This window comes from Opisthorchis viverrini (assembly GCF_000715545.1).
Source record: "Opisthorchis viverrini unplaced genomic scaffold opera_v5_13, whole genome shotgun sequence".
Lineage (NCBI taxonomy): Eukaryota > Metazoa > Platyhelminthes > Trematoda > Opisthorchiida > Opisthorchiidae > Opisthorchis > Opisthorchis viverrini.
This window is the reverse complement of record NW_008751669.1, coordinates 2,411,711-2,424,632: the sequence shown is the minus strand read 5'-3', so window position 1 is coordinate 2,424,632 and position 12,922 is coordinate 2,411,711. Positions and strand designations below refer to the sequence as shown.

At 45.8% G+C, this 12,922-nt stretch overlaps 1 protein-coding gene across 1 annotated transcript in view; it reads right to left on the bottom strand.

Moving 5' to 3' along the window:
- Positions 1-4,737, bottom strand: part of T265_01255 (hypothetical protein) — a gene marked incomplete at both ends in the record, with an annotated part of 39,455 nt that extends 34,718 nt beyond the window's left edge. The window contains one exon of the mRNA XM_009165240.1: positions 4,660-4,737. Within this exon, the coding sequence (XP_009163504.1) occupies positions 4,660-4,737 (78 nt within the window). The remainder of the gene's footprint in view (positions 1-4,659) is intronic.
- Positions 4,738-12,922: the final 8,185 nt, after the last annotated feature.

Here is a 12,922-nt window from a genome sequence, read left to right as displayed (position 1 = left end):
CCCTGTTACTTTCCATGATCTTGATCGAGGTATTGATAATTTCTTGATGCAGTACAGGAATGCTGCTCATTCAATTACTGGTAAGAGTCCAGCAGAGCTATTCAAATCGAGATCTTTAAGCAGGAACCTGGAATGCATTGGGCCTGCCGACGTAGCATTTTTCAAAGGTAACGATCTACGTCCATCTACTGGTGTTGTTATTGGGAGGAACGGGAATCGTATGGTCACGGTTCTTGACCTCGAAGATCTATCAAGTCACAGACGGCATGTTGATCAGGTCGAATTCAATGCTAGAGATGGTTCTGATGAGCATGAAACAAGCACTAAACCTGACAATCCGACGTTGAGAAGATCTGAACGTTTGATGTTCCAACCTATTAGACACTATAAACACCCCCACGCTCATTCAACGTGTGGTGGATGTGGTGAACATTGATTCTATTCTATTCATTCTGTTTAGTGTATTTTTATATGCCTTTGTTTTACGATGCGATTGATTGTGCGCCCGCGATATTCGAGAATATACGATATTCATTCGTCCATATTCGGACTTCTATACTACGCGTACATTCGGTAGTTAAGATACCTACCACTATTCTATTTATCACAACTACTTGTACACCTATGATCAGCGGCGAAGCGCCTTCACAATTGCAAGCAAAGTTGGATCACCCCTGCCGACCGCTGTACCAATGAACATTGGTGTTGATCATTAGCTCGTTTTGCGTTCAGATCATCACGACTATATCTGATAAAACATCAATTATTTCTAAGAGCACACTTGAAAATTCATCTTCTTTTATTACTGAGTACACGGAAAATAAGTCTACGGAAGATATCTTAACATATTACCACTCGTGGTGCTGTTCATCTAGTTTTCAGTCCTTAGGTGGAGCTTATTCTAACCTTATTGTTTTTATTTATGCTACAGCGCCTTGAGAATTCGCCTGTCTGCTCTCCAGAAAGACTTCATCCGTGGCTTTTGAATTTCCTCTTCCACCAGAATCAAAGATAACCAAACATGCATTATTTATTTCCCGTTACTTTCACATCTAAAAGTGACAATATGCAAAATTTGCCGCGACAATCTGTGCAGTGTATACTAATTTTGGCAATCACGTTGTTTTGTGTAAGTTCAGTACAGTGCGAAATAAACTTATCCCATAAAAATACTTTCAAATGCAATCGATATTTCCATCGTCCACAAATTGTGAAGGACGCTATGAAAGGTGACTAACACATTGTGAGGGTTGCACCAGGTTTTTCATGTTTGGCGAGCAATAAAACTGGGCTACAGAAGTAGCTTCTTGCAGTAAAACCCGTCCTTAAATGGCATATGGTAAGTCACGCGTTGGATATCGTAGCTTGGGGAACGAAGCGTCCGACAGCGTTTTTAACCATTGTCGTCTTCCTTGAAATGAATTGACTGTTATCAATAGGGATGTAAAAATGTGCAAAAATATCTAGAATCAAGCGTATATATAAATGCGGAATGAATACCACATACTACATATAGCCAGGTAATATATTGCAGTCATCACTAAACATATTACCATACATTACATATTTCATGTGCAGAGTACATTGAGTCTACCTTAAAAACATACAATCTGAGGTTATTCATGTTTTGGCAACAAACGCTATCACACTTACCACAGCTTAAGTCAAATTTGAGTATCATTATTTTTATGCGTTCATTTGACTGCTCTTTGACAGAACACTTGAACTGTGACGAGACAGGTGCTAGAAGGGATTTGACTGTGTCTCTAAAAAGTGTGTGGAATGTACGTAAAGTGAAGGATCATCCACGTCTACATGCTCAACACGTGTGGGCCAACGGATTTTACCGCAGTGCTATTCAATGGCCTTTTATCATCATCTTGAGCTTTGGCATCACGTCACCTGAATGGTTTCGCTGTATCTTTCACTTGTTCTTCATTGAGGAGTATCATCGTGCAGCAAGAGGAAATTTCGAGCTCCCAGAAAATTAATGTCCGGCGAGAATAATCTTGTTTGGTGGTGTTTTGGTAAGATGCTCAACCTGACCATTGGCGCAGAGGTTTTAAGGATTATGACAATAATATCTGCTTTGAAAAAGGCAAGTCACCAAGAATTTACTGGAAAATGTGACCCACTGTTAGACTTGTAATTTTTGGTTAACCTATGCAGCTAAACTCCTCCCAAACTAAACTGAGAAATGCTGCATCGTGAAGAAAAATTTAGCTTTATTGTAATACTTAGTGATAACGAAATGCATAATTGCTGTTTCGGAATGGGTCACAATAAAATGTACGTACATTTCGGTAAGTTTCCCTTGAAACTGATCAAAATACTTACTTTAACCAAACTTTCTTGGATTTACACAGAGAGTAAACGTAGTTCCGTTGTTTTTTGCATATGGCATACTTGATGCTAAGCAAGCGGATCTTGCTGGTGACTTGAACTTTCACATTACAACATTACAAAAGCTGTACATCTTCAAACACAGCATTACAAACAAAAGGCGGCACTGGTTCACCGTTCACCTCAGAATGGAAAGGGGGCAGTAAATTGCGTTCAGCTAAGCAGCTTACGGGGATTTTTGTTCGGATACGAACCTTTTATAACAGTGATGTGTACAGATCTGAGGTAGTGACTGTTATCGCGTAGTAATTCGTTCCAACTTACCAGTAATTTTTAAATCACAAGGGAGCCAGAATTGTTGTTACTAGTCACAGTATAAAAAGCCTAGAAGCTGAGAATGTCCGAAGGCTTTTTCCGTTGATACGTGCAACCGGCCCCGGAAACAACTTGCAAGAGAAACCACCAAGGATTAGCGGGGACCGACCATCTTGAATAAAGGAGAACCATTCAACCCTTGGGCCCCAATACTTCGAACAACAGTTATCGTGACTAACAGCTGCCAGTCACCTAGAGCCCACAGTTGACGTAGAAAACTGGACAGTGAACGTGGAGCCCCCGACAACCCATTAAGTTTATGATTGAATATATTCTCTCAAGCGCCACCGAGCTTCCGATCCGGTTGACCTTCCACATACATTGTTCAAAGACGGTGGTGAACTCCTCAGTCAGCGCTCTTCTGATCTATTTGCCTGCATTTGGGAAAAGGAGACTGTACACAAAACTGCGGAGTGTCTGCCATAAGGCCCATCTTCGGAAAGGAACTGGTAGTGGGTTTGGTAAGAAAAGCATGACCCCGGTCGTGACGAGACTGTTGGCGTCATTTCTTTTTCATCATATGGTGGCTCGTGAGACCGATTTAAGGCAGCGAACGGGAATCTTGTCAGGCGGGTGTTGTGTTGATCAAAGTTTTACACCTTGTCATGTGTTCAAGTGGTTACAGTGCTAATTTGTAAACCCGAAGCTCAATTCGAACCAGACCACTACAACCCAACTTCCCGTGTTTAGACTTCAGCAACTTGGCATCTACCCAGCCCTATTGCTTCCGTCGGATGGCATGGCCGCCAGGCACCGGAAGGGTATTACAACTGAAAGACTTCTTCAGGAGATATAACGACTTCACATGTATATAGGACGCACAGTTTTAGCATTCCTAGATTCCCAAGGCGCATTAGATTCGGTCATTTTTCATTGACATTCTTACCCGTTAATATTTGCCTGGAAGTTTTACACAGAACAGGCTTTTTGTGTTCTCAGATTTCCGGGCGTGTGAGAGCATAGGGACAGCCCTTCAAAAGTTCTCATACAAAAAGCGTGCCCGTTAGGAGAGTCTTCTCTCTTTATTCCTATTTAATTTAGTGATCAATGAGATAATAAAACAAACACTGGGAGGTCTTCAAAAGCCTAGTGTTTAAATAGCTGCTGACAAACTTTGTCCATATGGAATTTGCAGACGTCGTTATCATCAAAAAGAAGGCGCAAATGTTTTTGAATGAAGTGACCAAACTCACTGTCCATTGGTAAGCACTTCAACCACTAAATGTGAGGTCATACTTCTGGACCTGCAGGTACTGAACACGCCACCCACGATCCAAGGTAAGGCACTTGAAGTTGTGAAGCGTCTTACGTATTCGTATAGTAAAGGTATTTTCGTTAGCTTAGTCCCCTTCTGAGCCTCTCAGGCTAGCGTCCACGTCAAAACAATCGCCAAAGGTTTGCAATGTATATTAACGCCCAAAACGAAGTAAAGAGTACGCGCAATGCTTCGTATGTGGTTTAAGCGGCAACAAATCTCTGGGAATTCTGACGCCTTCTGGATGCGTCATTGGCAACCGACATTCGGCCAATACTCGGTCGTGATTGGCTGTTGGGTTCAAAGTTTGAGCCAATCAGACCTCGGCTGGATTCCGGACCGGCGAAGTCCCGACTTTCAGCCGATCTTTTGCTGGATTTGCTTCTCGGTCGTGGCACCACCTGACTGCGAGCGGTAAGACCGAATCCGCGCGAAACTTCGTCTAACACCTCCCCTTAAGTTAGCTGACGAAGCCTTGGAGCTGAGGATTCATTTGCAGTGGCCTCACCGGCTTGCGGATCCCGTCTGTCCAGCGCCGCGGTTGTAGTTCATGCTCGGGATGGGCTCACGACGAAGAAGCTGATGGATTTTCTGGGATAATGCCGAGATTAAAACTATCCCGAGGCATCTCCAAACTCGCTCTATTCGGTCTCTTGGGCAGGGTCTACCGGATTTGGCTTGCGTACCTTGTGTACTTGGTTATGCCAACTGGAATCTCGTGGAGCACTTTGCCGCGTCGGCGAAGGATGAGTCCTGGTGTCCATTTAGGGTGTCCGCCCCTGTAATCACGGAACAACACTCTCCGGCCTTCGCGGAGGAAGCACGCATTTTTTCTAGATGCCGGTTGGGCTGTTACTCCGGTCTTGTGTTGAGGTGACTAGCTTGCCTTTTTGTGGCTGGATAGTGCCATACGTGTTCAAACTCGAAGCGGTCTGCCCTCTGGTAACACCCCATCGGACCCCATCACTCTATATGCCAACAGTGGCATTCGTAAACTATCTTTCGTTTGGTCACTCCCCTCTGAAGTTCTGACGTGCTCGCCTCAGAATGTCAACGAGGTGCTCAGCTTGGCCGCTCGACAGTGGACGAAACGGTGGCGGACGGATATATGTTATGTCATACTTCCGACAAACGGCCAGCGGCTCGAAGCACAATGCATTTTTCTGCAAAACCCCTACAGGGGAAATAAAAATTTAACGTCAAAATGTTGCACTTCTTTGCATATGTGCTGTGCTAGAAAATCCCCCTCATCTGCCGCCATTTTTGGCGATTTGTTTTATTCCATCTCTTTTGAAAATTATTGGCGCACGTTCGGCTTTAAACTTCGAGTGCTATGGGTTTGGAAATGGCTTTCGTTGGGAAATTTGTGGGTGTTTCGTTTTCATCCTTCACTGAAACTAGTAATCCGAGCGTATTTTCTAATAAAAAAAAGTATGCCAAGCACCAGCTATCCAGCGCGATTTTGTCTACAGAGGTAAAGGAACCAACTGGCAGTAACCTCTTATTTTCTGGAACACGACCACAAACTGTCAAAGTTTCTGTACGATCGGCTTGCAGTCAATCGACGCCTAACCGAAGATGGGCTGGGCAAATGCATTGCCCCGCTGAGATATGGAATGCCCTCATCTGTGGTGCGGCAGTTTGTGGCGGATGAATTCGGAAAGCTTCTCACCACTAAGGATATACACAACTGCTGCCGGAAGTGTCAACCGGCTATGTTGAGTAGGTGCCGCGTGGTTGGGTTTTAATGTAGCAGATGATATACTTTCGGGCCTGCAAAACTTCGGGAGACCGGACGCGTCCTTGTGTGTCAGGCAGAGGGAGGTCACTACAGCCACATATGTTTCTCCCGATGGCAGCAGATAGCGTTATTCCGACGCTTTCCAGACGTAGTAAATGTAGACGGAACGCGTGCAACAGACCTCCTTGGGTAAGTTTTTAAAGCATCTAATATTCGGTATTTAGATAAAAACTGTACACATTCTTGATAACGGACGGCATGGGAACCGGGCGTCCGGTTATGTATGCGTTCGTAGAGAGCGAGCAGTTTACTCCCGTGCGTAAACTGTTCGGCTTATTCAAAGAAATGATGGGCGAAGCATATCCGGTCAGGACCTTTGTAATGAACAAGTTGGCGGCGCAGATGCGTTCGGCAAAAGTCGTGTTCGGCTGTGGCATTATGCTTTGCTACTTTCATGTCCACAAAGCCATCAGGAAGCACGTGTGTATCATTTAATATCCATGTATATTGGTCATAGACACATTCTGCGAACACCCTGCACACATTTTAACGCATGGCTCTCCTGGACAATGCTGTACAGTAGGTTTCATGTTCATCATATTACAAGCACACAGATTCCGACAAGATATACAGCTTCTGTGCCTAACCGATCTCCGATTTCTCTCTTATCGTACGGCTCGCCGGTTGTACATCACCCGAAAATGGGCCATACATGCACAGTCCGGAATGGCTCATTTTGGTAATGTGACCAACAACTAACTGGAGAATGCAAACGGGCGCCTTAATGATCGGGTGCACCACCCCGACACGTTGGAGCATGCCATTCAAAAGGTGTTCCGGCACGCCGAGTGGCTCATGCGGGAGTTTGAGATGCATACGTTGTACCACTGCGACAGGCGGCAAATCCTGGAGGGTGACGCCGACGTCCTAAACGAAGTCTGTCGAGTGGCGGCATATGCATGCTTTCTCGTTTTGAGGCACTGGGGTCCGTGACCGCCGCGGCTGCCGTATGAAAGTGTCGGAACAAACAAGGTGAGGTCGAGCTACTTGAACTAACTTATAGTTTGTGGTGCAAACACCCAGATGTTCCCAGACTGTCGGCACCTTTGCTGGAGAATGCACATGCCCTTTCTATCAGGCGATGTGGCTCCCCCGCGTACACCTGTTCTCTGAATTCCGAGATCAGTCCGTTACGAGCAGTAAGAACTATTCTTCATTGACTTTTTTAGCTTGCTTTCCAATCCACTAACGATGGCTGTCAGATTACAACCTGCCGGGAAAAGGTGTACTCCTTACACTTGTTCCCAAGCCACCCCCGAGCTTCCGATGGTCTTCGTAAACAACTGAATCGGGTGATGGATAAGCTTCAGAGGCTGGAACTCAAGGAGGCCGCCGCCATATTTAAGCGGTTGATTGTTCAGGGACAAATCCTGCTGCGCCAAGCCTCAAAGTCTGCAACCGACGACCTGCCGTTGGTGGTCGAGGATACTGCACCTCAACCCTCATGAATGAGACGTAGATGATTTCATGTGGCCCATCGGATCCGAGAAGTTTGTCTGTTACTGAGGTCCTATGCATTACATGTAAGTCTCGTATTTCTTGAGAGGTGCAGTAAACAGGCATGCGAAATAACCGCTGAAGATAACATTGTGTGAACAGGCATCTACAACAGCATAGTCGCTTCAGTGAATTTTGGGGTAAGTATCCCTACCGGTTTGTCAGCCGCCCGCCTAATGGTGATATTTCGATAACCTGAATTATATCTTCCTCTCATTTCAGCACTTCAACGACCAAACGCTCTTCACGAAGAAGAAAATGCGCCTCCCAGAAGGACCTTTGTAAACTTAAAAACGACCAATATATCTCAAAATTCAATGACGTCCATTTCGAGCCTTTTCTCAGTTACAGATCGATGGATTAGTTTGGCATCGTATACCCCTTGCCGCATGTTAGTCGTGTGCGTCGGTTAAGATCGTTCGGCTGTCTGGCATTATCAACGTAGGCTCCATGTGGCTAGTTAATTAGGCATCGTGTACTCCTAGCAGCATGTTGGTCGTGTGCGTCGGTTAAGATCTTTCGGCTGTCCGTTATGATTGACGTATGTTTCATGTTCCTAATCGATAAACCTCGAGGTCTTTCTAGCATGATTCGCAACCTAAAGTAGGAAACTTCGGTTTTTGCCAGCAAACGTGCACGACGTTTAGCGAATAATTAGCGTGCACTACGGAATTTTTACTGGCAACAAAGAATCATCGACCAAAATTTGTTTGCACGAATGCGTCTACGTATATGTTGCATCTCCAAGAGCAATTTAGATTCTAGAATGTTGAGGAAATTTTTTCCGGTGGAAAAATACCTGAAAGTTACGTTCGTTGTATGTGAGTCAACCTTTTCCACAATCGGCGATATTTTATCATCGGTTAACCTATGGTTAACGTAACTAGGAAGTGGCAAGTCTGAAAATGCCGTAGATTTCCAGAAATCAATCTCATTGTGCGAATAGCCAGCGGCGACAAACGTTTGCAAAAGCCGACGACACGAACTGACCACCGTTGTCGGATGCAATAGCCCCTGGTGTTCTGAGGCGACTGAACAACCGTCAAACCTTCGGGACTGTATTGGCAGTGTTATGCCGTTCACTTGAAAAGTCTGCGGCTTTTTGCTGTGGGCACTGAATAGGGCCAGAGTTTTGGCCACCAACTGGACTTGCAGAAACGATATGAAGATGAAGCCAGTGTTCAGTCAATTGAGGCCACAACCGCAGGAAATTTTCAGGGGCGACTTGGATGCCTCACCACACAGCATGCAAGAATTTGAGACTGGCTCGATCTGGAAGTCCATCAAAGGCCATTGGCCGTAAAGCCGAGCAAGAGACCTCATCCGGTTTGCTTCTTGGTGCGCTTTATGAAACTGCTTCAGGATCGCTGGTTATGAATTCTGTGGGATGATAACGCTTTCTGAAAACAGCTAGTGAATGTGCGTCACACCGGTTGAAAGAACCTCCCAGTTCGTCATTTGGGAAAGTATGCCGCTGAGTGTGGTTTTACCTAAAGACTTGCTGAGCACAGGATCTTCGTCGGCAGCCGGGCTGACCATGCCGGCAGTCACTGGGAGAGTACAAACCGCTTGGGATACTGCACGGTTGATCACCGGTTCAAAACTATTGTTGCGATTAAAGTATCTTCTAGTTCTGGCCCATTTGAATTAATGAGTGGCGACAGTGCGTCGGCTTGTCCAAGGCTGGTGGTAGACTGGCACTTGATCCCAAAAATCTCACCTTAGAAACAGAGCGACCTATTTCCGGAAGCGGTTGGCACTATATGCTGGGATTCCTTTTTTCGGGTAAAACACAAAGGAGTGACTAATGATCGGTCAGTAGGGTAGACTGACGGCCATAGAGCACTTCACGAAGTCTTCTGACGGCAAACACGATCGTCAAAGCTTCGCTTTCTCTCTGAATATAGTTGCGCTTGGTCACTGTCAAGGATCTGGTCGCGTGCGCACCGGCTTTTTGGCTGCTGTCAGGAAATACCCGTGAAATCACAACGCCAGTTCCATAGTCTGAGGCATCCAACACCTCAACAAACTCCAGAGACGGATCCCAGGGGATGAGTGGCAAATTGGACCTCAGCATAGATTCGATAGAGTCAAAGGCTTGTTGGCGTCCTTCTGACCATGTCCACTTGTGGTCTTTGGTAAGTAGCGGGCTCGGAGCATCGGAATCTATGCACTGCAGGCATCAATAAATTGAAGTGACCGATAGGACACGAAAGGCCAGAGGAACGCCACGTCTGTCGATGCTGGCATACGTTTGATAGGGGCAGTGTCCTCCGAGTCTGGTCGGCGGCAATGTTGGCAAACGATGAATCCAATGTGCTTTATGGCCCGCATAAATACGGTTTATTTCTCTCGGCGCACTCTGGAGCCATGTTCCTGAACACTATCCAGCACGTAATCAAGGCACTGCCACAATCCATGGGGGTCGGAACCCATGACAATGAGATCTTCCAGGTAGACAGTAACGCCGGGGCATTGTTCAGCATCCATGATTTATTGGAACATGGCTTGCACTGTTTTAAAACCAATTGGCAGCCGAGTTTACTGGAGCAGACCGCGGTGCGTATTGATCGTGAGAAGTACTTGGGATTCTTCCTTAACTTCACCGTGCGGGTAAGCATCGGCCAAATCAACCTTTGCGAAACCTTTATTTCCGTTCGGTTTCCCAAACAAATTGTCTGGGAGAAGCAGATGGTTTTGACGGGTGCCCACTGCAGCACTAAGACCGGTTGAGAAACGTGCACGCCGCAGGATTGTCCCATTAGCCTTCTTCACCAACATGATCGATGCGGCCCATGCAGAGCAGTTGGTCGGTTGGAAGAACGCTAGTCTTTTGTAGTCGGTCCGGTTCCTGGTCAATGACGGGTAAGGCTGCATATGGTACTGGGCGTCTTGGCCTGAAAACTGGTTTGGCACCGGGGGTGAAGCAAGTCAGGCTTTTGCTTTTGTGCACCATCTAAGCTCACCGGAGAACATAGATGCATAGCTATGTAGGAGGTCGCCAAGTAGACGCTCCGCAATATGAATTGATTTGAGGGCATCTCTGGGTGTTGCGTGTGAGGCTGCCAATTTATTCAATTTACTCCTCGAGCAGATTCAGCGCTTTGATCCAATCCGGCTCCATGAGATCAGATTTGGAACATGATGTCAGGTAGCATTGTCGCTTGTTCCGACGAGCCACTACAGCTTGCGTAGCAGTCAACCCCATCAATCATAACCCGCCGGTCAACTTCAGCTTACCATCAGAAGCGTTAGGGTGATTCACTTGTGGCTTACGAATTAGTTTCCACGTTCGCTCACCGAGCAGTATGATGTCAAATCCCGTTACAAGCTGGAAACCAACTGCGATGTTATTAACGCAAACCGTCACGAACTTTCTTTGGCCAGCGCGATCAAATTTGGAAATCGCTGTCACTGAGTTGGATCGCCATTTGTGGGCTGCACGGCGATATCGACGTAACCCTTCTTTGTGACCACGACGAACGCACTTGGAAAATTTGTGACGCTCAGACTAGCAACAACAAGCCAGCAAATTGTGACAGGCTAACTTTGTTTTCAATCGGGCCGGTTGTTAGATTTATTTGGTGCGCTGGAGTTGACTGCGTGCACAGAGTGGCTTGAAGTAATTGGTTCTTGGCCATTCATCGCTACGTTGTGCTTCAAGTTGATGAGGGGTCAATATTCGGTGGTAAGATTCCGCAACGTCATTTCGGCATCCTGTTCCATCATGTTATACAGTTGGTCTCCGATGTCAGTATCTTGAGACGACCGCATACAAAAACGAGGCACCTGAACTGATTTGCCGTCATTAAGCTTGGCTTAAAGCGCTCGCATTCCCGATTGGCAACACCGGCAGACGTAATGCGATTATTTTTTGACTGACTTTAGGTATTATTAACGGATACTGAACAGTGATGTTTGATCTCTGAATATCTGAAACACAGTTCTGACTTTTTCGTCAAAGCTGAGGTCCCGGAGCAGCTTGAGAGGATAAGATTTGCGTACCGTTTATGCTCCGGTGTGCTGAGTTTTAGCAAAGACAATCCAACTTTCCATCTGCCATCAAAGTTGAAAAAATCAGCCTCGAACACGTCCCCTGTCACTTTAACAAGGAGCCAAAAGCGTTATCCTTAAGTGGGCCGAAAGTGAACTCCGTGATTGAGGCCGTGGCTGCATCAACTGAGAAAACAGAAGAGTAACTATTAATGGCTGTTTCTGGATACGCGTTTCTTGAGTCAATAGTCCAATGGGCTTCGGTTGCATTTTTTCAAACGGCTTTTGTTGTTCCTCTAACAATCCTCGGAGGTGGGTTCCGGTTCGCTAATTCCAGCTGCGGGGTTTTCTCTATCGGAGTTCTGTGTCTGAGTTACACAGGAAAGCGTTCACGTCAAAACAACAACGAATAATAACGCCCAAAACGAAGTACTGAACACGCGAACAGTGCACCATATTTATTGCAATATGTGTAAGTGTATGAAATTATCCAAACTCGCTGTGCAGTTGTTCTGAGGAAAGCAGCCTGGTGGGATTAAAAGGCATAATGCGTTGTGTAAGATGGATGTACCAGTGAGCTGATAGCTCACGCCAACTCTCCACAGAAAAGCTCAAGAGCCTGTGTTCATCAGTTCATTCTTGGGGTCAAGGGGTGGTCATAACAAAATGCGGGGATACAAACACATAAACATACAAATGTTGTTAGTCATTGGGAAGGGTTTTCAGACTCCTCTGGATGGTATTCAAGCATGCCTTCACGTTCTAACTGGCATGTGCCCAACTGGTTTTCGGTTAGGCTTCGATTAACTGGAAGCCGATCGTAAAGAAAATTGACAGTTTGTGGTTGTGTTCCAGAAAATAAGAGGTGATTGCCAGTTGGTTCCTTTGCCTCCGTAGACAAAACCGCATCGGACAGCTGGTGCTTCGCGTACATTTTTTATTAGAAATTACGCTCGGCTTACTAGCTTCTTCGGATTCCACGGCTTTCCGTTTGCCTTGGAGGGCGCCTGCTGCATTTGTAGTACACCCATTCCTAACGCAAAATAGTGTTGGTGCTTCGATTACTGGATGAACGCACAAATATCACAAAGTTATCCTTCATGTATTCATTTGAAAGTCTTCTCAAATGCCGTGAAGGATGAAAACGATACACTCACAAATTTCTCAACGAAAGCCACTTCCGAAGCCATAGCAGACGAAGTTTAAAGCCGAATGTGCGCCAATAATTTTCAAATGTCATCGATTAAAACAAATCGCAAAGAAATGACGGCAGATGAGGGGTTTTTTCAGTCTACGTATATATGCAAAGAAGTGCAACATTTTGACGTTAAAGTTTTTATTTCGGCTGCAGGGGTTTTTCAGAAAAATACGTTGTGCCTCTAGCCGCTGGCATAACCGTGGGCCACTGGCTTTAAGCACACCCAAATCATTTTCACCGAAACTATAGGGTTTTCGAAGTTGTGCCTTTAACGGGGGTTAATCTTATCCATTTTCACCTTCCGGTGACATGTTGCTCGTAACATCTCGTTGAAGTGAGCGGAATGTCAAGGTCGCGGACCATCACCGGTTACCATTTTGTTACTGGTTTACGCGATACGAAATCGCACTAGCACACACTAGCATTCTTCGGTCTTCATTGAGAATAAGAACCATCTAAA